The 24,388-nt window shown below is 47.4% G+C and overlaps 1 protein-coding gene across 2 annotated transcripts in view; it reads right to left on the bottom strand.

The window, feature by feature from the left end:
• Positions 1-24,388, bottom strand: part of GABBR1 (gamma-aminobutyric acid type B receptor subunit 1) — a 308,383-nt gene that overhangs the window by 220,870 nt on the left and 63,125 nt on the right. For both annotated transcript variants that reach the window (XR_008329165.1, XM_053378896.1), the window contains exon 3: positions 12,409-12,493. Coding sequence is in view for 1 of the 2 variants with exons in the window: in XM_053378896.1 (XP_053234871.1) it covers positions 12,409-12,493 (85 nt within the window). In the remaining variant the exon portion in view is untranslated. The remainder of the gene's footprint in view (positions 1-12,408; positions 12,494-24,388) is intronic.

Below are 24,388 nucleotides of genomic sequence, written 5' to 3'. Positions count from 1 at the left end.
TAAGACTCCGTCGCTTGGTCTCTCTTTGTTCCACCCTCTTTATTTCTCTCTGTGTTCTGGGAGACCAGGGGAGAAGGGAGATGCTCACAGCAGGAGGGGGAGACTCCCTGGATTCTTCAGCAGCCTCTTGACCTGTGCTGGTCCCGGGGGCTAACCGAGAGGTGAGGTCCAAGTCCAGTCCGAGGTCGATGGTGCAAAATGAAGGCAGTCCGTAGAAGTCAAAGCTGGGTGCAGGGCAGGGCGTCAGGTGTGGTCAGGAGCTCCGGCAGGGAAGCAGGTCAGGGATCAGGCTGGAACTGACAACCAATGATGTTGCTCCTGCAACTTGGGGCTGGGGCTGGCTGGCTTTTATCTCCCCTGAGGCATAGGGAGGCCCCGATCCTCAGGTGACTCGCCTCTCCTGGCCTAGAGGCGAGCACTCCTCCTGCGGGAACTTAGTTCCCTCCGCCTCTCTGCCCTGGGCCTCTGCAGCTCAGGAGCGGCTGGAGGGTTACCGGACCCAGAGGCAACCTCAGCTTCCTCTGACGGGGCTGAGGGTGGAGCACCTGCAGGCAATGGGTCCTCCATCCCCTCAGGAGCCAGAGCAGACTCAGCTGGTGCCTGCACCTGAGGATCCAGCACAGGTGAAGACCCTTCGGGCTCATGCCCCAGCCCTGGCTCAGCTGGTTCTGGAGGCGGGGAATCCTGTGCAGGCTGGGATTCCTCAGGTTCAGCATCCGATTCCCAGGCCATCACATGACCCTTCTCCTCTCCAGCCTCTGCTTCTGCCTCTGATTCTGAACTGCTCTCTGCCCCAGCTTCCTCCTGCTCACTAAACCCTGTTGCCCCTTCAGCTTCTGACGCCTCCTCCTCCCATTCTGCTGCCTCTTTACCCTCTGGCCACCCATTGCAGTCCCACCAACAGTCCCCTGGCTCTCAGCCTTCTCCCCCCAGGGGTTTCCCAGCTGGTACCTCCCACCACATTTTTTCTGCATCCAGCCAGTCCATGACAGCGGTGCATGCCCACCCCACCCCCAATCTAATTCAGAGCCTTACTCAGCACTTCGGAGCAGCCGCATACCAAATCTAGAGCCTTGCATAATCTTTTAACTGGGGCTCAAAAACCTAATGAAATATACATTTGGGAGGGAAGAGGAAACACACGCAGGCAGCCTGCACGCTGCTGCTCCTCTCTCCTGGGCCGCCTCCCCTCCTTTGACAGCTCCAGATCACTCCTCAATCAACTCTGGCCAAATCTTGGGTTGCAGACAAATCCTGGGTCAACCTCAGCTGGCCCGATTCAGCTCAGGATCTGGCATTCAGCTGGAATAGGTGCACAGCCCTAATACAGTAGTACCTCAGGTTACATGCGCTTCAGGTTACAGACTCTGCTAACCCAGAAATAGTGCTTCAGGTTAAGAACTTTGCTTCAGGATGAGAACAGAAATTGTGCTCTGGCGGTGTGGTGGCAGCAGGAGGCCCCATTAGCTAAAGTGGTGCTTCAGGTTAAGAACAGTTTCAGGTTAAGAATGGACCTCCGGAACGAATTAAGTACTTAACCCGAGGTACCACTGTAAGTACGTTTCTGCTGCCTCTACTTCAATTGCACAAAACAAATGAAATACCGTGAAAATCCCTGAAACTAGAATTAATCGGCGAGAAATATTATCTTATGGAAATAAACTAAATAAAAAAAAATCAAAAAGCTTAAGGAAAAAAATAGAAAAACCTAAGATAGAACAAAGCCTTAACGGGACGCTGGCTACAAACGTCGTTTCACTGAACTATTCAGTTTCCTCAGAAGGAAATAGAAAAATCACAAACTTTAAATGACCAAAATTCAAAAAAAGGGTAGAACCCCCCCCCAAAAAAAATTCTGAAGTATTCTAATCCTAGCTCAACCTAGGTAAAGCACAGTGCAGTAATAAAGGATTGAGGACTCAAAAGTACAGTTTCTAATACTGAATTTACAAAAAAGGTTTGAAAACCTAAATGGCAAGTTTTAAACAAAGCCCAACTTGAAGAAAACAAAGCACAGTAATAAAGGGTTGAGGACTCAGCTGTGAAAATTTTAGGGCTGCTTTTACAAAAAGGTTTAAAAACCTAAATGGCACAAATTCAAAGCAAGGAATACAAGACAAGTTGTTCCAGATTTTCAACAAAGTCAAGAACAGGGCTGAGATGCTCCCATGGTCTGGATGTTAAAGGTAAAGGTAAAGGGACCCCTGACCATTAGGTCCAGTTGTGGCCGACTCTGGGGTTGCGGCGCTCATCTTATTGGCCGAGGGAGCTGATGTACAGCTTCCGGGTCATATGGCCAGCATGACTAAGCCGCTTCTGGCGAACCAGAGTAGCGCAAGGAAACGCCGTTTACCTTCCCGCCGGAGCGGTACCTATTTATCTACTTGCACTTTGACATGCTTTCGAACTGCTAGGTTGGCAGGAGCAGGGACCGAGCAACAGGAGTTCACCCCATCACGGGGATTCGAACCGCCGACCTTCTGATTGGCAAGTCCTGGGCTCTGTGGTTTAACTCACAGCGCCACCCGCGTCCCTTGGTCTGGATGTTACTGCTGATGTTAAAGACGTTAAAGGGATTTTCACGGTATTTCATTTGTTTTGTGCAATTTCTCAGTTCCGTGACTGTCTTTTTTCAATTGGCCTTTACTTCAACGCCTGCCTTTCTCCTGCTTTCTTAAGGTTCTTAGACATGGCTCTCCTTTGAAGGCAAAATTTTGCCAGCCCTTACTCTGCTGTGATTCCCATAAGGCTGCCAGCTCTTGTGCAGGCTCCTGTAGCAATTCCTTTGATCCGCAGCAGTTTAAGTTTTAACTCTGATAAAAGCGGAAGAGCAGGCCGGACCATTTGTTTCTTTAATTCTTGCCATCTGCTGATTCTACAGCAACCTGACAGTCAGGAATCCAACAGGTGACCTGACAGGGGAACAGCTTCACCTGTTGAATTTTCGCTTTCTGTGCGAGTGCTGAAACATCACAGGAGCTCTGCCAGATAACAAAGCAATTGCCTCCCTTTGCTATCAGATCTTCCTGCCTTTGCCTCTGAAAAAAGCCAGCATTTCAGACAGAGTTCTGGCCCTTATATGGGTCAGCTCAGCTATCAGTATTCTAAACAGGCCTCCGACTGGGATCTGAGGAGAGAGCGAGAGAGCGGCCACTGAATTCTAAGTCGCAGGGAAAATGAAAAGAGCCAGGGCTAGGCTGCACCCTCACATTTCAAAGCTCTCTGATGACACGTACTAGGGCAGGGGTCTCCAGGGAAGCAGAGTCCTTGCATTTGCTCCTGCTTAAAGTCAAGGTGAATGGTTTGGATGCTGATTTTCATTTGTAATACCAGTGACATACCTGTCATTCGGAAGGACAAGCATCCCCACCATGGACCCCTTTTTGCTGGGGGCTCTTTCCAGGAGAACCGCAAACATGCCTCTCCCACCCGCCTTGAAATCAAAAGCAAGGAACCATAGGAGCTGAGGGGTCTTTGTCCCCTATTGCAGCTATTGTACTACCAACTTTTCTGTATGCTTGTGAAACATGGACCACTTATAAACAGCATCTCCAACTCCTTGAAATATTCCATCAACGGGTCTCCTAAATTTTTTACACGTTTCTTGGGAAGGCGGGAAAACTAATGTCAGTGTACTGGAAGAAGCAAAGATCACCAGTGTCGAAGCAATGATTCTTCAGCATCAACTTTGTTGGGCTGGTCATGTTGTTCGGATGCCTGATTATCGTCTTCCAAAGCAACTACAGTGGTACCTCTGGTTACGTACTTCATGCGTTCCGGAGGTCCGTTCTTAACCTGAAACTGTTCTTAACCTGAAGCACCACTTTAGCTAATGGGGCCTCCCGCTGCCACCACGCCACCGCCACACAATTTCTGTTCTCATCCTGAAGCAAAGTTCTTAACCTGAGGTACTATTTCTGGGTTAGCGGAGTCTATAACCTGAAGCGTATGTAACCCGAGGTACCACAGTACTCTATCTTATGGACTCACTGTTAAGACCCTGCTCATGGAAGACAATCTTACAAGTGATGGGAGAAGAAGGAGAAGAAGAAGACTGCAAGACTAGTTGGATATGCCTTAGTTTCTTTTTTTTTTTTAAATAAATGTTTATTAAAGTTTTACAAAACAAAAGATTCATCATTTCAAAATGCATCATTTCCATACATAAAGCTCATATAAAAAACAAATACAACAGAAAAACAAAAATATATAGCAGGGAAAAAAAGAAAAATAGGAAAAAAGAAAAACCCACTTTCTTAAATTTATAAAGTTCCATGCCCCTCTGTCTTGACCTCCTCACATCCCCCTTTTTTGTATTCCTCTTTATTCCAATCAAATTCAGCAAGTTCAAAACCTTATTTAAACCATACTTAGTTTTATATTCTTCTAGTTATTATGTCCCAATGGATATGCCTTAGTTTCCTTCCCCCCTTGCCCCATCCAACAATTTCTAGGTCTCTTAAGTTCCTTCTCAACCATCAAACAGAATTCCATGTCCACTGAGCATGCTCAGTCCTCAATAGCCTGTTTTGGACGGTTTCCCTATCCTTCGGCTCTTTTCTCTGTGTGTGCCTGTGTGTACACAGAAAGACAGAAGTGTACCATCCCCAGCTGCATCACAGTGTTTCATTTCTCCACTGATGTCTATGGCCAGCTCTCTTGCTCTGTCCCTGAGGATGTTTAGAAAAGAGCTGCTCAGCAGGAAGCAGGAAATGACCTATCCAAAAAACGGTAATGAGACAACCCTTTCTAACCTTTCTATATTTACATTTCTCTGTCTGCAGTGTTCCAGCGACTCTTATTCCCCCCCACCTCCACACCGCCCAGTTGCCAGGTTTTTTCCCTCTCAATCTTTCAATATTCCACAGCACCAAGTTATTATGGGGCTGTGTTTTCGGAGGGAGCTCCCTCGCTTCAGGTTTTCTTGCTAAACCTTTTTAAAATATGGCCATGTACCTCGGGGTTACCCCAAGTCAGCTCCTGCCATTCTCTTGTTTGTGGGTGGTGCGGCTTTGGCTGCAAACTCATAGGCATCTATGGAAGAACTGAATTGGTATTAGTCTTTGGAGACTGACTATTTTGCTGCGTAAATGCGCCCTAAGCTGAAAGCACGTGGCTTCCTCCAGAGAGTCCTGGGAGCAATAGTTTGTTAAGGGTGTTAGGAACTGTAGTTTTCTGAGCGGTAGACAACGGTTCCCGGGACAGTCATGTGCTTTAAATGCAGCCTGACTGTTCAGACAGGGTGCATGTCCATGCCATAGCAATATGTGGATTTGCACCAACCTGTTCCTCCATTAATCATTGGAGGAAGGTTGTGAGTTTCCCCTGATGTTACAGAGGCCAGACCGGCCTCAGCCAGAAGGCAGGCATTTAGCATTGCCAGGTCCATGCTGTGGAACAGTCTTCTGGTGGGGATTTGGCAGGTGTTTTCTTCGGACGTCTCTTGAAAGCTATATTATTATTATTATTATTATTATTATTACTACTACTACTACTACTACTACTACTACTACTACTACTACTACTACAGAGGTAAAGGTAAAGGGACCCCAACCATTAGGTCCAGTCGTGGCCGACTCTGGGGTTGCGGCGCTCATCTCGCTTTATTGGCCGAGGGAGCCGGCATACAGCTTCTGGGTCATGTGGCCAGCATGACTAAGCCGCTTCTGGCAAACCAGAGCAGCGCACGGAAACGCTGTTTACCTTCCCGCCGAAGCGGTACCTATTTATCTACTTGCACTTTGACGTGCTTTCAAACTGCTAGGTTGGCAGGAGCAGGGACTGAGCAACGGGAGCTCACCCCGTCGCGGGGATTCGAACCGCCGGCCTTCTGATCGGCAAGTCCTAGGCTCTGTGGTTTAACCCACAGCGCCACCCGCCACCTCGGGATAAATACGCTTCAGGTTGAGCGCTTTCGGGTTGCACTCTGCGGCGACCCGGAAGTAACGGAGCGCACTACTTCTGGGTTTCGCTGCCCGCGCATGCGCAGACGGTCAAAATGACGTCACGTGCATGCACGGAAGCTGCAAAACACAACCCGCACATGCGCAGATGCGCTGTCGTGTCTTACGTTCTGTTCAGGATGTGAATGGGGCTCCGGAATGGATCCAGTCTGCATCCCGAGGTACCACTGTATTATTATTATTATTATTATTATTATTATTATTATTATGCCAGCAGACCTATGCAGCTGTTTAAAATGCCCCTTGAGCAGCGAGCCTTTTTCATGATTGCTTTGTATTGCTTTTACATGTTTTTATGCTGTCATAAGCCACCCTGATGTTTTGAGAGAGGACGGTGTACAAACACTTTTGTAAATGAAAATCGATCAATCAATCAATCAATCAATCAATCATATGTAGGGGTTCTCCCCATCACAGCTGTATCTGGGACCTTTCACCTTCAAATGTGGGATTTCTCCCTCCTCTCACAATGTCACACACATACACCCACCCACCCACACCTGTATACATAAAAACAAAGGACCTACCCACAGTGGTGCTGACACAAACCCCCACACTAACACTATGCAACAGAAGGAAAGAAGAACAACACCTTGTGAAAAAGACTCAATCAATTGAAAGTGGAGATGACAAGTACTTTCCCCTGTTTATTTGTTTTGTAGCACAAGAAAATCTTAAATAAAAAGCAACACTTGGATGGCGGAAGACATCATGCTCTGGTGTGGACAAAACCCACAACCCCAACGATATTGTTATAGAAGTAGGGAGGGACACCCCTAAAACCCGAGAAATTAAAAAATGCTAGGATTCCGGGTTCTTTGTGATGTGAAGGGAGAATATAAGCTGCAAGGGGATTCCTGGGCTGCCTTACACAAACCAGTCTGGCTGGTTGAGGGAAGAGGAGAGCTGTTAGTATTACAATAGAGTGCCATCCACGGTTTGCAACAACTCAGTGTCCCAGGTGTGACCAGAGGCTGGAGATTGCCAGGGAAACTGCTCTGGGGGAGAGGCTTCTGGGAAGAAGAAAGGGGCGTTCCATCTTGGCGAGGTGGAAGGAAGGACTGCCTGCAATGCTCTGGGCCATGCTGTACGATCTGGACCCCCTCCAAGCAGACCAAGGGTGTAAATAGGTGAACAAACCCTAGTTCTTAAAGCATGACAATCTCCGCCGTGTCTTCTATTCTCAAAAGGGACACAGACCCTGAGATTCCATGTGCTCTCGCCAGGGCTTGGCAGAAAGAAGGACAGGCGCTGGGCATTTGTAACAATATTCTAAGCATTTTAAGTGTTCCTGCTTAATTAAAGTATGGCTTGCCAAGCTGTGACTTCATGCGCCTTAGACATTTGGGGGAGGGGGGAACATCCATCGCTCACCAGTGCTAAAAATAAACTCCAATCTGATGAATTTTCCCAACTCTGAAATAACAGACTTTTAAGATATAGAAATTCATAGGCAGATATGTGACCAGGGCTTGTCCCCCTATCCGAAAAAGCTTAATTTAAGAATGTATAGAGCATTCATTTAAAGAATCCGGGGAACTGTAGTTTGTGACAGGAACTTGGAATGGTAGCTCTGGAAAAACTACAATTCTCGGGATTTCTGGGGGGAAGCTATGTGCTACAAATGTACAGTATTTTTCTGTGTATAACACGCCCCCCGTGTATAAGACGACCCCTATTTTGGGGAATTCCAAATTGAGGAAATGGGGGGAGATTGCCCAGAGCTGTTAAGCCACCAATCGTCTGCCCGCTCACCGCCAGCCACCAATCGCCCGCCCAATTGCCGCAGCAGCCAATCGCCAGCAGACCTTGCCACAGCCACCAATCACCTACCCAAACATTGCAGACAATCTCCAGACAATCTCCAGCTCGCAGCAGCCACCAATCGCCCATCCCACCTCTGCACTATCTGTGTATAAGACAACCCCCAATTTTTAGCATTTTTTATAATAAAAAACCCTCGTCTTATACACGGAAAAATACAGTATGTATGCAAGCAGCAGGAAGCACCAGCTTGGCTGCAGGAGTTGCTAGAAGGGGGGATACAAGATACCATCCAACCGCCTTTGGGACTCCACTCCAGATTTGTGTATGGTCTCTACAGTCACAGCAGGTGCTGCAACCTTCCAACAGCTTGACCTCATCCCCAAAAGCGCACTGTTCCATTATCTCCCGAGACAGACGGATGCCAGCAACATGCAGCAGTTACAGCTGGATATATACTGGAATATCTAGCAAAAGTCAGCTTTTGGGGTTGGGGTGGGGAGTAGGGGTTCCACTCTATCTGAATGGGTGTTTCTCCAGTGTGGTGTAGTGGTTAAGAGCGGTAGACTCGTAATCTGGGGAACCGGGTTCGCGTCTCCGCTCCTCCACATGCAGCTGCTGAGTGACCTTGGGCCAGTCACACTTCTTTGAAGTCTCTCAGCCCCACTCACCTCACAGAGTGTTTGTTGTGGGGGAGGAAGGGAAAGGAGATTGTTAGCTGCTTTGAGATTCCTTAGAGTACTGATAAAGCGGGATATCAAATCCAAACTCTTCTTCTTCTTCTTCCTTCCCCAAACAGTTTAATTTATGTTTACAGTGGTACCTCGGGTTACAAATGCTTCAGGTTACAAACACTTCAGGTTACAAACTCCGCTAACCTGGAATCAGTACCTCAGGTTGAGAACTTTACCTCAGGATGAGAACGGAAATCATGCACCGATGGCACAGCGGCAGTAGGAGACCCCATTAGCGAAAGCGCGTCTCAGGTTAAGAACAGTTTTGGGTTAAGAACGGACCTCCGGAACGAATTAAGTTCGTAACCCGAGGTACCACTGTACTTGGTCATGCTTTCAGCTAAACAAGGGAGAGAAAGCAGAGGGACTTGAAGAGCCCCGGAAAAGGATTGCAACAGCAAAAAGATGCCAAAGCAGGTGAAAAACAGATTCCTATCTTTGGCAACCAGCTAAGCCAGGAAGAGGGGGGGGGGGGAATTGGCACATCCTTAAATGTACACACAGCCAGTACTTTCCTGACTAGCTGATGGACGTGCTGTTGGGAGACTTCCTCCCTCACAAAAGAGCCAGTCTGCAGAGCCAACTTCCCAATAAAGAACATTTTAAAATAATTATTCAGCCGCAGAATCCATACTGTTTTACTGTAAGGGCCACACTAGACATGATGCTAAATGCATCACTAGAAAGCACACCATGTTTTTTAGAAAAACCAATAGCAGAGGGAAAGGTTAAAACGCCAGTGTCTACAGGATGAGGTGAAAATCTCTCTCTCCCCCCCCCCCCTCTCTCTCTCTCTCTCTCTCTCTCACACACACACACACACACACACAAACCTTAAAAAAAATGCCAGCCATAGCATGCTTTCTTATGAAACATTAAACATTCAACAGCTTTGGGCAAAACTAAACAACTTTTGTGTCTGGAGTTTCACTTTTTGAAATATGGCAACCCGAAATATTAAATAACTTTTAGCATGTTTGTTTGTAACTCCCCTTTTTAGTGTTTTATCCTTAACTCTGCTTTCTCTATGGATATTTTTTTCTTGAGGACAGCAGAACTGGCCCCCACCCTTGTGTCAGAAACTCCCATGTTTATTACAATTCTACCTCATCCTTCCCTAAAGGTGGTCACAGTAGTTACCACATTTTACTAGGTAAAGGTTAAGGACCCCTGGACGGTTACGTCCAGTCAAAGGCGACTATGGGGTTGTGGCGCTCATCTCGCTTTCAGGCCAAGGGAGCTGGCATTTGTCCACAGACAGCTGTCTGGGTCATGTAGCCAGCAGGACTAAACCACTTCCAGCGCAACAGGACACGGTGACAGAAACCAGAGCGCACGGAAACATCGTTTACCTTCCCGCTGCAGCGGTACCTATTTATCTACCTGCACTGGTGTGCTTTCAAAAAGCTAGGTTGGCAGTGGTGAAGTTCGTGAGAGAGAGGGAGGATTTGAACCCAGGACTCTCCCTGGTCCTATAATGCACATCCATCGTTCTTCTTGATACCGTCTCAGGAGTGGGTGGCAAGTAGGGTTGCCCGATGTCCTGAATTTCCAGGGCATAGTAAGCAATGTCCGAATGAAAATTGCTTAAATGTCTGTGAAAATCTACCATGCCGGTAGTGTAGATTTCGGCAAATTCCATTAAAAATACAGTAGCTCTGTGATGGGATGATGAGCTGCTTGTGCATAAAGTCCTAGTCCCTCAGAGTTTGGCTAAGTCCACAAACCTCTGTCTGTGACGGAGCTCCTTAAGCATGGCTCCATCAGTCGCTCGTAGAATCAGACAGTGGGCGTTTACGGAACTTCTTCCAGCATAAAAGTTCCTTAACGGAAACGCGTCTTCTGGACTCTCGGCGTGACAGTTTCCGGCGAGGAGTGGGTGTCCCTATGGGAGGTCCTGAAACCTCCCCACTATTTTCGCTGGAAGTGTCTCTGAGCCCTCCCTCCGACTCACTTTCCCTTGGAGCTCCTCCTCTCCCCCTGCTGGTTCCCTCCTCAGCTGATAAGTCTCTCTCAGCCTCTGTGAGCCCTTTCACCTCCTGTTTCTCCGATGGCAGTTCCCTGACAAGCTCAAAAACTTATTTGTGAAATCTCAACAACTTTGGCAAAAAAGGAGAAGCAACCCCTGCTGTAACAGCTGCAATGCTGGATGTATTTGCTTACAGCTCAGTCCTCATAAATATTCTTTTATGCTGGCTAAAAGAATGTTCCGCATCAGGTTTTTACCACAAAGAAAGATCCCTCTTTCCATCATAAAAGCATCACATGCTGAAACGAGGAAACAGCACAAAAACACCATCCAAAATATAATCAAGCGACAACCCCAGGCCAAATACGCCACAGCTCATGACAACTAACAGAGGCAACAAGTGGCAAGGGTGGCCCTGTGTCCTACTTTACAGAGGGCAGTCCTCCATTTTACCTCAGGGGACTATCCTCTATTTACTGTAAATAGTACCAAGCTGTTTCCTGTAGCCTGTTTCTGATTTCAGGTTGTGAACTGCCCTGAGATATACAGATAAGGGTATACAAATCAAATAAATAAAAGTAAAATAATAAATAATAGTTTAAGTAACTGTAAAGTGGGGCAAAGGATGACTGTGACAACGACTGGCGTGAGGGCCTGAAATCTTCATGAACATTCCAGCTGCTCAGGGAACAAAGCAGTTAGGATGTTCGCAACTCAGGTTCTCTGAGGGAAGGGAGAGTTGTCGCTTTGGCTGGCGTTAAACCACACAGCTTTGGACAGGGGCAGACTAAGGACCAGAAAGAGGTCCCAGAAAGGCAGGGAAACTGTGGGGCGGGGGATACAATGGATACACAGAGAGCAGACAATGGACCGAGAGGCAGGAATTTGAGGGAAGGAGGGCCAGTGGGCATACACAACATGGTCAGGCAGTTCTGCGGGTCCAAAACAACAACAAAAACCTATGGTTACGTGAAACATACTCAGTTCATTCTCTAGTCAGTTCATTCATAAGGTCCATACATGTATAAGTGTCTATTTCACCTGTCTGTTCATAGAGTCCAGTAATCCACATGAAGGTTTGTTACAGTTCCACAGAATCCTTTCACAGACACTTATACATGTATGGACCTTCTGCATGAACTGACTAAAGAATGAACTGATTCACTAGGTCTTCTGCTTTTTTTTGTTGAACTTTATGAGACTTCCGCTGAAATCTACAATTTGATACAATGAATAGTATACCTTATTTATTCAAAAGTACAGCCGGTTACGTCTTGTGTGTTTATTGAGTTCTGGGGGTGCAGCATCTAAGCTGGGCCCAGCCACCTGCTACTGCCCCAACCATTCAGTTCAAATTTACAGAGGGGCAGCCACAGGCAGGCAGAAACCCACCATTTTGACATACCCACAGTGCCTCAGAGCAATGCAACCCTGCGGGCATTGTGGGAATGTCAAAATAGCTGGCGCTCACATGAGCCCCTCTCAAAATGTGGTGGTTTGCAACCTGGTGCGGTGGTGGCAGCGATAAGTCTGCCGATTGAGGGTGTACTGGAAGCAAGGTGGGGAAGATCCACTTGTCCAGGGAGGTCCTCACACCAGGAGGAGTCCTTGGAGGAAAGGGTGGGTTGAAAACAAAGAAGGCTTGAGGAAAAGGTCAAAGCGAAGAGGGATCTGAGGTAAGTTCAACACACGCACTTAGGCCCAGTCGCTCGATATCCTTCGGCTGCAGGCTTCTCGGCAATATTTTAACTGCTGAATAAATAATAAGAAACGCTAACAATGTCAAAGACACAGAAACACAACGAGAAACGGTTGTTTGAGCAGACGTTTAATGTGTGATGCAAACTGGGAGAAGTGTCTGGAAAGAACCAGCCTTCAGCTGTTCATTCATTTGCACCCCACAGGGAATTCAGCAAGCCAGAATTGCAGCTCATTGAGCAGATGTGGGGAAGCTGGGAAGGGGAACAGAGGTTCTTACCTTCGGAGGTGTTCAGATGAAGCGCCCCGTCGCCAGGTAGCGGTGTCGTCAGCGCCAGCAAGCTCAGTACTAGGAGAAGCGGCATCTGAGGACAGGAAGAGAGGAATGTTACCTTAGGATCGGTACACATTTGCATATATTGACCAATTTTGCATGGCTTTATTCTCTGTCTGGTCACCAAAGAAGGCCCACACATCATATAGTCATACCTTGGTTGTTGAACGCCTTGGCACTCAGACATTTTGGCTCCTGAACGCCACAAACCCGGAAGTGAGTGTTCCGGTTTGCAACTGTTTTTTGGAAGCTGAATGTCTGGCGCTGCTTACGCACCTTCTGATTGAATGCAGGAAAATCCTGCAGCCAATTGGAAGCCGTGCCTTGGTTTTTGAACTGTTCCGGGAATCGAACCGACTCCCGGAATGGATTAAGTTCGACAACCAAGGTACCACTGTATATATATATCTATTTCCTGTACTGCTCCAGTGCTGGACATGTAGCTACTCAGAGCAGGTATTCTGCTTCTAGGGGGCTTCTAGGTGCAATCCTGCCTCTCCCTCACCCATTCACTGAATGTGGAAGGGCATTCATTGGAACATCCATTTGATGTCAGAACATTCATCCATCTAGCCAGTGTCGTCAGCTCTCCCCAGTAACAGCTTTTTACAGGGATGTTTCCCAGCATGGTGACCATGTTGACCGATGGCAGCGGGAACTGAGCATGGGGACATAACACAGATGTGCTCATCTATTTCCACAACCTTAAGGGACAAGGCCATAGCTCAGTGGTAGAGCAACTGCTCTGCAGGCAGAAGATTGCCAGTTCAATTCCTGGTAGGGCTGAGACAGACCCCTGTCTGAAACCCTGGACAATATTGAGCCCAGATGGGCCAAAGATCTGGTTCAGTATATCACAGCTTTCTATCCTATGCTCCTGTGCTCTAAGTGCAAATTCTCAGGAGTCCAAAGTGCTGTGTCCGATACCAAATTCTGCATTTGTACAGTGAGATTATAGCATAACAAAATACAAGCGACCCTGTTTGTAATCTCAGCAATATCCCACATTTTCCAAGTTGCCATCTTCCTGAAAGCTCTGACCTTCTGGTAGCTGAACGCATGGCTCAACAGCATACTCCGTGCATATGATGTGTTTTCCTAACAAGAAGCAGTAAGAAGGTAATCCTTTTCTTTTAATTTAAACTTTAAATACTATTTTCCATTTCCTTTCATTTTAATTTCACAACATCTTGATTCCATAGTGCACAACAACAGGAGAGATCTGATTAAACCCATCGATTTAACTCCCCTCCCCTTCTGCTCATATCATGATTTAATTTTGCCTTAAGGACATTGTCTTGTGCTTTATTTATCTATTCCTTAATAACTAGGGTTTTTTTAAATAAAATAAAAAATAACCACTATCTGGCACACACAATCCTGACAGCTGTTATCATAAAAGAGGCCAGTTCTTTCCCTGTAAGAAAATAAGCACCATCTTAAGTGCATATTAATAAATCCAAGAATCGTTTCAATTTTCATTATTTATTTCCCAGCAGCGCTTCTTTGTTAGTCGACCATCTACATTATAAATGAAACAAATCTCCTTTGTGTGTGCTTCTGTACTTACAGCCCCTTGAAACTGTGATTCCCACTTGCAATATTGCAATATGTATGGGGTACTGTACCATCTGGACAACATTGTGAAGTGGTTCCACCCCCCTTTTATCCATATTCAGCGAAAAGCAGTGCCCAATTCCTCAAAAATATTACCACACATGCATAGGTAGCTTTCCAGATATGACTGGTTTGCCAGCTACAGCTTGCTTTAGAACAGAGATGACTTGGTCGCTGTACTCCATGCTCTAGTAACTTCCAGACTGGGTTATTGCAATGCTCTCTATGTGGGGCTGCCCTTGAAGACAGCTCAGAAACTCCAACTGGCCCCAAATACAGCAGCTAGCTTCCTGGCTGGGGTTCCATTGAGATTCCATATTACCCCATTTTCAAAGCAGCTGCACTGGTTGCAGGGGCACCAATTTTCAATCAGGCGGCCAGCCCCCCTCAATATTCCACAGCATGCAGTGAGCCCTGGCAGGATTTCCTGCAGCTACATTGGGCCCCTCTGGGCCTGCCTATGGCTGCGACAGGCCTTGTGGAGCCTGTTGACATTTCCATTCCACCTTAAGGATTGTTACGTGTCACAGGTCTGTTTACATTCCAGCACAGTATGCTGGGAACTTCCCTTGGGTGTATAGCTTTTGCTTTTAGCTGTTCTCTCATCTTTCTTTGTCCTGATTTATGATTAATAAATCTGTAGTTGTAGCATGCTTCCACAAGCCTCATGCCTATTCTGTGTGCGCAGTTCTATCTGCTGATAGTGTGCCCTGGCTCAGAAGCCCGGGTCGCCGATTTACGTCGGAGCAGAGGTGATGGTCTTCACAGCAGGACGGCTGGAAGGGAATGGCCTCCTCCTGCTGCATGGCATCACATGCTCATGCCAGCTCCCCCCCAAAAAAAAAGTTGGGGGGAAACCAGCGCATGTGACTGCTTGCCAGTTCATCTCTGGGCCCACTTCAAGATGTCCGCAAATACCTGAAAAAGCACCTCCTTTCCCATAGACCTCCTTGGGTGCTAAAATGAGCCCTCTCAGTTGTTTTGCCACCCTCAGAGGCACAGGCGACCCAGGAGAGGGCATTCTCTGTGGCAGCAACTGAGTTGTGGAACTCTTTCCCCACATTTCCCCTCCATTAAACCGTTCCTGGGCAGATGCTGAAGAAAAACCTCTTTACCCTGGCATTTGACACCAGTGAGATACCTTTTGACGGCCCACCGTATTTCTGTGTTTTCAACATTGTGTTTTTATTGTTGTGACCCATCCTGGAATTAAAGATTAAGGAATCGGGCAGGTGATTAATGATGATGATGATGATGGTGTTGATGATGATGATAAATTGGGTGGTGCAAGTAGAAAGCCTCCCCCACCCCACGGCAGATCTCCAATTCCTGTCAGTTTTCTCCTCCAACTGCCTTCCCCCAGCCCTGCAACCCACACAAACCTAGAGGGTTGTCTGACTCTCAGAAGCAGCTTTGGGTAGCTGGAGGGTGGAAGGGGCTCCAATGGGAAGGAAAAGGAATTCTACTCCCATATCTATGGAGTCTGCACAGTATCCACCAGCTTTTGCACCTTTCGCCACATGTTTGTGTGCTTGTCGAAATCTGCATTCATACACGTAGGAAAAATGAATTATTCTTTAACAAAACGGAAAGGGAGACCGACTAAAAAAAATCTTCAAACAAAGGAGTGCTTACTGCCGAGGCAGGGGAAGCTGTGGCCCTCCAGATGTTGGCGGACTACAACTCCCATCATTCTTGACCACTGACCATGCTGGCTGGGGCTGGTGGGAGCTGGTAGATCAACAGCATTTAGAGGGCCACAGGTTCTGTAGAATCATATTATGGTAGAGTTTGAAGTAATCCTCGAGGGTCATGTAGTACAACCGCCTGCAATGCAGGAATCTCAAATTCTTGCACCACTCATTTTCCCTCTTGATTTTGTTGTATGTGAATGCCCTGTGATCCTCGAACAAGTCTTCTTCGTACCTTTAGATCACAAGAGGACGGGGGGCAGAATTCTGGCAAAAAAGCAGTGAGGAGGGTGCTTAGCCCTTTTTCCACAGGTGATTTTTAATTAATATAATAATAATAATAATAATAATAATAATAATAATAATAATAATAATTTTTATTTATATCCCGCCCTCCCCAGCCGATGCCGGGCTCAGAGTGGCTAACAACAATAAAAGTAACACAGTTTACATAAAATCACAATCAGTTAATTGAAATGCATTCTAAAATCAATTCATTTTACACTTCAACACTCATGACCCCCCCCCCCGCCACCACGCACTTGGCTTTCCAGATCTCCACACTCATGTTCTTCTGTGAAATGGTTACTTTCCCATCTCTTGCGTAGATGGTTCTTTAATAAGATGACCAGCTGGCCACTTATGTGCTGCTGCCAAGGGAAAAAGAAATGCGTGGCTAAAAACGAGAATGCAGATTTGCCTGAAATTTGCATTTGTAGGTGCAAAGGTAAATAGGACAGCTACAATTTAAGCTGGAAAGTAACACATCTGCCACAATAGTGGGGGAAGACGGCGAGCAGGTGGCCTGTGTGCCTGGTCTGCCCGCTGCCTGGGCTCTCACTCTTGATGGGCAACCTCAGGACCCCTCCTGCTCTCCCTTCTTCAGATTACAGTGGTACCTCGGGTTCCAGACGCTTCAGGTTACAGACTCCGCTAACCCAGAAATATTACCTCGGGTTAAGAACTTTGCTTCAGGATGAGAACAGAAATCGTGCTCCGGCGGCGGCAGGAGGCTCCATTAGCTAAAGTGGTGCTTCAGGTTAAGAATAGTTTCAGGTTAAGTGCAGAGCTCTGGAACGAATTAAGTTCTTAACCTGAGGTAAAGGTAAAGGGACCCCTGACCATTAGGTCCAGTCGTGGCCGACTCGGGCTCGCGGTACTCATCTTGCTTTATTGGCCAAGGGAGCCGGCGTACAGCTTCCGGGTCATGTGGCCAGCATAACTAAGCCACTTCTGGCGAAACCAGAGCAGCGCATGGAAACGCCGTTTACCTTCCCGCCGGAGCCGTACCTCTTTATCTACTTGCACTTTGACGTGCTTTCAAACCGCTAGGTTGGCAGTGTTAGGATATTTCCGTTCCACCTTAAAAGGGAGCAGGATGTTTGTATAACAGCCTGCGTAAGTTCCTGTCTCACAGGATGTTTATGTTGTAAGTTCGTTTCGTTTTTGGCTGTTTTGCCTGAGCAGTCGGAGCAGACGGTCATGTCTCCTTTGTTCTGACCAACGCCTAATAAACTGTAAATATGCATGTCCTGCTCTCATGCTTGTGCAACTTTTTGCTGTGTGAATTCTGCTGTTATAGTGTGCACTAAGCCTGAGGCTTAGTGTCGCTGAATTGCTGATATTGCCTGACTACGGGAGGTTGATGGATCGTCCGGCACCGAGCTTGGGGGCATCAGATGGACTTTATCTCCCTGGCAGTATCCCAACAATAGGTTATGGGCCCAGATTCACGGCACTTGCAGGAGAGTAAGACTGCGACAGACTGCTGAGGTATGTGTGGGAAAAGCGAAAGCAGAGGCTTTTCTGTTGCCGCGGCAGCCTCTTTGATGTCCGGCTGGCCTAATTGGCCTGGGAACCGAGCCAAGCAGGCTTCGTGATTTATGGGTGCCAAGATAAGGAGTCTCTGAAGTGAAGAAGACTCACGGCTGGCGTTAAGAGGTGGAATGGAGTTTTTCCAAGCCTCTGAAGCTGCTGAGTGTCCTAAGTTAAATCGGGACAATTATGAGACCTGGGCAAGATGGTGTGAGGGTTTGCTGCGTCAGTTTGGAGTCTGGCATACTGTCTCAGAAGCCCCTCCAGTTCCTCTGACAGGGAGATGGGAGGCTCAGAATTCGAGAGCCATAGACGTAATAGTCTTGTCCGTCTCTCTGGAGGAAATTGCTACGCTAGCTGGCAACACGACTGCACGTCAGATGTGGAATGCTTTGAAGATAGCCCATCTGCCAGTCATCCCAGCCCAGAGTTTGACTGCATCGGAGGTCCTGGCTGTTTCCCAGAATGCGAGTGAATGCACGGATGCCGAGGGCACCGGTTGCAAGCTGCAGGGGGAGCTGACTGTGATGTCATCCCAGGCAGCATTCCAGCCTCCAGGGGGAGCCAAGGAGTCGGCAGCTGAGAGCTCTGTTTCTCGTGAGAACCAAGGTCAGAGCCTTTGCAGAGGCCGGAAGACCAGATGTAAACAGAGCAAGAAGCTTGCAGGTGGCCAGGAGCGGGGGGGCAAGTTGCAACAGCCCACGCCAGTGGAAAACAAGGCTATGTTTGCTGGCACAGCTCCACCAAAGGCTAAAGGCACGTCTGATGGCCAGGAGCAGGGGGGCAAGTTGCAAAAGCCCTCGCCAGTGGAAAACACGGCTATGTTTGCTGGCACAGCTTCACCAAAGGCTAAAGGCAAGCTGCAAAAGCCCACGCCGGTGGGAAACAAGGCCAAGGCCAGGTTTGTAATTGACTCAGGTTGCACGCGCCATCTCAGCAAAGACCGCCATCTGTTTATCTCCTTCACACCTCAAGATGGAGAGGTCCAGCTGGCTGATGGAAGGACTTTGCAAGCTACAGGAGTTGGAACTGTGAAACTTGCAAGTCTGAATACGACCATTAGCAATGTACTTTTTGTTCCAGGAGCTGCGGACAATTTGATTAGTGTACCACAGCTGACTGGGCGTGGTTTTGAAATTTCCTTCAAGAGGACTGTCTGTGTCATCAGAAAAGGCAAAGAGGACATGTGGCATGCAAAGTTGGTGGATGGTTTGTTCTGTCTAACTTATGATGACAATGCTGTTATATCTAATGCTGATTCTTGTTGTGTTGCACAAACTAACAAGGTTCTTCATGCAGGATGCATTCACGATGTACATCGAAGATTTTGTCACCTCTCTTGGCAAGCGCTAGCCAAGATGCCTGGGTTGGTTGAAGGTTTGGACATCAAACCTTGTAAATTTCACATGAAATGTGTATCTTGTGCAGAGAACAAGGTGAAGGTTGCTCCAAAAGGCAAGGAGTCTAGCAGGCAGGCTTCCAAACCCTACCAGCTAGTTCACGCAGACCTGGTTGGTCCACTAGCGCCCTCTTTAGGAGGAGCAAGGTACTTCATGGTTCTAATTGATTCTTTTTCCAGGTACATTCATGTGTTTATGCTCGAGCAGAAATCGCAAGCATTTCCTAAGTTCAAGGCATTCTGTACTTGGTTGGAGAATGCTCACGGTAAACGTATTGGTTGTCTGTTTACTGATCGAGGCGGGGAATTCACTTCTCAGCAGTTTGAAGCTTTCCTGACTGAGAAGGGAATCCAGCATGACTTGTCAACGCCTAGATCGCCATGGATGAATGGGCTTGCGGAGAGAGCAAATCAAACGTTGCTGCAAGGGATAAAAACCTTGTTGCATGATGCCAACCTCCCTGAGAAGTTTTGGGGGGAGGCTCTCTCGAATTTGGTTTACACTTTTAATCGCAGACTGTCATCACCTATTGGCTGCACTCCCTATGAGAAAATGTTTGGTAAGAAACCTAACACCAAGCACTTGAGAATCTTTGGTTCTGACATGTGGGTGCACACCCCACAAAGCAACAAGCTTGGGAAGCGTGGGGCACATGGTTTGTTCATGGGGTACGAAAAAGGTGCATACAGGGTATGGATGACTAACTCTAAATCCATAAAGTTCACGAGGAGTGTTGAGTACAATCCTAAGTGGGGGGAAAATGTGGGAATTTTCCAGAGTTACCCAGAGGAAGAAGAAGGTGATGTGAAGAAAGCAGATCATGCTGAGAAAGCTGAGGAAACTGAGGATGATGATGATGATGATGATGATGATGATGATGATCAGAGTTCGGATTCCAGTTCAGTGGGCGGCGCCGCTGCTGCTGTCAGTGACAGTGATGACACAGCAGACTACAAGAGCGCAAAGGCCTCAATCAGACCATCTGATGAGTCTGACAAAGAACTGGAAGAACCACTGTTCACCATTGGTCACTATTCTCCTAAGAAGGAGGAGATGAGTCCAGAAGACTTGCGTCTGGTTCGCAGGTCTGAAAGGGCGACCAAAGGCAAACCTCCAAAGAGATTTGCTGATGAGTTTGCTAAGATGGCAACTGCTGTTCTTAGTAGCTCAGAGAAGGTGTGGGAACCTTCAAGCTTCAAAGAGGTCCAGGAGTTAACCTCTAAAGATGCTGAGCCTTGGCTTAATGCCATGAAGGCTGAAGTTGATTCCTTAAACAGGAACCAGACTTGGGAACTGGTACCGGTAGTCCCAGGAATGAGACTGGTTGGCAGCAAATGGGTCTTCAAGGCCAAGACAGACCAGAATGGCAAGGTTGTCAGACACAAAGCCAGATTGGTTGCCAGAGGTTTTTCACAGGTACCAGGGCAGGATTACCACGAGACCTACTCACCCACGGTCAAATATGAGAGCATTCGGCTGATGCTCAAGATCGCTGCAGAGGAGAAACTGCGTGTATCCCATCATGACATAAATACAGCTTTTTTGTACGGGATTTTGAACGAGCAGCTGTACATGCTTCCACCTGATGGGATGCAGATACAGAAGGGAATGGTCTGTAAACTGCGGAAATCCTTATATGGTCTCAAGCAGAGTGCCAGGTGTTGGAACACAAAACTCACTGAAACGTTGCTTTCTCTAGGTTTTCACCAGGGCAAAGCTGATCCGTGTGTGTTTGTCAAGGAGGAGGGGCAAAACAAACTGTATTGTTTATGTTTTGTTGATGATCTTCTGATGTTTTGGAAGAATCAGGCTTTCTACCAAAGCACCCTAGCTCAGCTAAAGGAGCACTTTGACATGAAGGATCTTGGTGAGGTATCCAACTATCTTTCTCTGCAGGTGGAGAGGGACCAAGCAGGTAATTTTCTGGTACACCAAACACAGAAAATTGCTGATGTTTTAACCAGGTTGAATTTGGTTGATGCAAACCCAGCAGACACACCGATGGTGACAGGTTACCAGGTAGACAGTACTGCTGAAGCGTTTTCTGACACAACGCTGTACAGATGCATTCTAGGCAAGTTGAATTTCATTGCTAGATGTTTGAGACCTGACATTGCTGTAAGCACTAACCTGCTTAGCAGACATGCTAACAATCCTACTGTTCAGGATTGGAAAGCTCTGAAGCGCATAGCCCGGTATTTGAAAGGGACTATGCACTACAGGCTGAGGTTCACCAGTCAGAAGACTGGAGGTCTTGAAATCTTTGCAGATGCAAGTTTTGGAAGTGACACCACGGATGGTACAAGCACTTCTGGAGTATGCTACATGTACAACCACTGCCTGTTTGACTGGTTGTGCAAAAAGCAGACAACAGTTAGCCTAAGTTCCTGTGAAGCAGAACTCAATGCTCTGTCATTTTCACTCATGGATTGTGAATGGTTGATGCAACTGTTTAAGGACATTGGGGTTTCTGTGAAATGTCCTATACAAGTGTATCAAGACAATAGATCTTGTTTGGCTTTGCTGAACTCGGAGAGTTGCAAGCAAAGAACCAAGTACTTGCAGATTAAGCTACATCGTGCAAGAGAGTGTATTCAGAAAGGACTCATTCAGGTGTCCTACATGCCAGGAAATGAAATTCCTGCTGATCTGTTGTCTAAGGTTGTTAACAGAGAACAACTGAAGGTTTACGCACAAAGGTTGCAATTGGGTTGAACCACAGGTACTACAGGTTACACGGAAAGGGGGAGGATGTTAGGATATTTCCGTTCCACCTTAAAAGGGAGCAGGATGTTTGTATAACAGCCTGCGTAAGTTCCTGTCTCACAGGATGTTTATGTTGTAAGTTCGTTTCGTTTTTGGCTGTTTTGCCTGAGCAGTCGGAGCAGACGGTCATGTCTCCTTTGTTCTGACCAACGCCTAATAAACTGTAAATATGCATGTCCTGCTCTCATGCTTGTGCAACTTTTTGCTGTGTGAATTCTGCTGTTATAGTGTGCACTAAGCCTGAGGCTTAGTGTCGCTGAATTGCTGATATTGCCTGACTACGGGAGGTTGATGGATCGTCCGGCACCGAGCTTGGGGGCATCAGATGGACTTTATCTCCCTGGCAGTATCCCAACAGGCAGGAGCAGGGACCAAGCAACAGGAGCTCACCCCGTCATGGGGATTCGAACCACCGACCTTCTGATCTGCAAGTCCTAGGCTCTGTGGTTTAACCCACAGCGCCACCTGCGTCCCAGTGTAACCTGAGGTACCAATGTATAAAAAAACATAAGAACATAAAAAACTAAATCAGCCCAATGGCCCTTCTTGTCCGGCATCCTGTTCTCACAATGGCCTTGTGGGAAATCTGCCAACAAGGACCTGAGCGCAACAGAACTCTCTGCTCCTGCAGCTTCCTGCAAATAGAAGCACTATCAGCTCCAACTGCGGAGGTCTTTATCTTCATAAAGTGGACCACTTTCCAGAAAAAGGGCTCCTTCAAAGAGAGGACCGCCCTCCGCTAAGTAGGACATGATGATGCAGCCACCTTTTCAATGCAATCTGCTCTCACACACGTCGCTAATTCTGAGCCAAGGCTGCCCAGACACTTCTCCCAGCACAGACAGTGGCTATTTATATGATCATCTATTGACAGAGCACGAAGGGAAAAGTGGGGGAGAGGCGAGATGGGCCCCACACAATGAATGAGCTGGGAGGAGAAGGAAGGGAGGGGCAAACTCTCCACGGCCACGACTAGGACCTCTGAATCCCCAATCACGTCATTGTTCCGAAAGACATTCTATTCCGTGAAACAATAAGAGAAGTGAGATGAGAAACAACTGTGACGCAGACGCATCGCTTGTTATTGAGCACAGTCTGGAAATTAAAAAGCGAGGAGAGCACGTGGAATAGCAATGCGGGAGGAGAAAAGCGCGGCTGCCTCCTAGTGGACGTTCCTGTTAATAGTTGCTTTTTTTAAAAAATCCTTGCATCTGCTCCCCTCGTGTGGTCATTAGGTATCATTGCGAGAACACAGGATAGGTTTGATTTGAGGAAGTGATGCTTTTGAATTATGGTGCTGGAGGAGACTCTTGAGAGTCCCATGGACTGCAAGAAGATCAAACCTATCCATTCTGAAGGAAATCAGCCCTGAGTGCTCACTGGAAGGACAGATTGTGAAGCTGAGGCTCCAATACTTTGGCCACCTCATGAGAAGAGAAGACTCCCTGGAGAAGACCCTGATGTTGGGAAAGATGGAGGGCACAAGGAAAAGGGGACGACAGAGGACGAGATGGCTGGACAGTGTTCTCGGAGCTACCAGTATGAGTTTGACTGGAGGCAGTGGAAGACAGGAGTGCCTGGCGTGCTCTGGTCCATGGGGTCACGAAGAGTCGGACACGACTAAAGGACTAAACAACAACAAAAAACAAAAACCAGCACCTATTTTTTCAGCACTTCCGCTAGTCGCTGGCTTGTGTGACACAGTATACAAAAGCTCTGCTCGGCTCAGAGATGCCATCCTTCCCTTACTTAAGAGAGCAGTTCCTGCATTGCATGGGGTTGGACTAGATGACCCTTGGAACCCCATCCCAACTTTACAATTCTATGATTCTATGAAGGAAGAGCAAGACCTGGCCTGGTAAGTGCCCCTCGCCCCACCCCTTGCCTCTGAAAATGAGGCCTGCGATTGCACCTCCTACCCATCAGGCTTGTGTAGTTTAGCAGGGGGGCAATGTTATCACAGTACCCATTATCTGATAGGCAGTGCACGCTTTCAGAAACTCAGAGGAAGAACAAAGAAGAGGTCGTCAACCCAGGCTAACGCTACCTCTAGAATTGGTCCATGCCTGGGGGAAGATGGGAATGCATTTCTTATTGGAACACTCAAGAGAGAGATCAGCGCATGATGAAACCATGGAACTCACTCCCACTGGATGGCCACTGAAATATACTTGGAGTCCTGTAGTGATTTCATGGTCTTTATTGCAGCTTGTAAAACAGTGACTGAGTTGCCCCCCCTCAACCTCAGGCTTTTATATACATTATTTACACAATGAGTCCCGTCTGATTGGCTGATTCTGCTTTCCTCCTGGAGCCTGATTGGTCTTTTCCTGCAGGCCAATCAGTTGTTGCAATCCTACCAGCCCAATAGGCTGATAAACTTCTTCCTGGAGTCTGATTGGTCTTCTCCTGCAAGCCAATCAGTTGTTGCATTCTAGGATCCTACTTGCCTATTGTTCTAGGATTCAAGGTTAGTACATAAAGGTAAAGGGACCCCTGACCATTAGGTCTAGTCGTGGCCGACTCTGGGGTTGCGGCGCTCATCTCACTTTATCGGCTGAGGGAGCCGGCATACAGCTTCTGGGTCATGTGGCCAGCATGACTAAGCCGCTTCTGGTGAACCAGAGCAGCGCACGG

The sequence above is a fragment of the Podarcis raffonei genome, chromosome 2 (assembly GCF_027172205.1).
Source record: "Podarcis raffonei isolate rPodRaf1 chromosome 2, rPodRaf1.pri, whole genome shotgun sequence".
NCBI lineage: Eukaryota > Metazoa > Chordata > Lepidosauria > Squamata > Lacertidae > Podarcis > Podarcis raffonei.
Note: the sequence above shows the minus strand (reverse complement) of the source record. Positions and strands in the feature narration are given on the sequence as shown.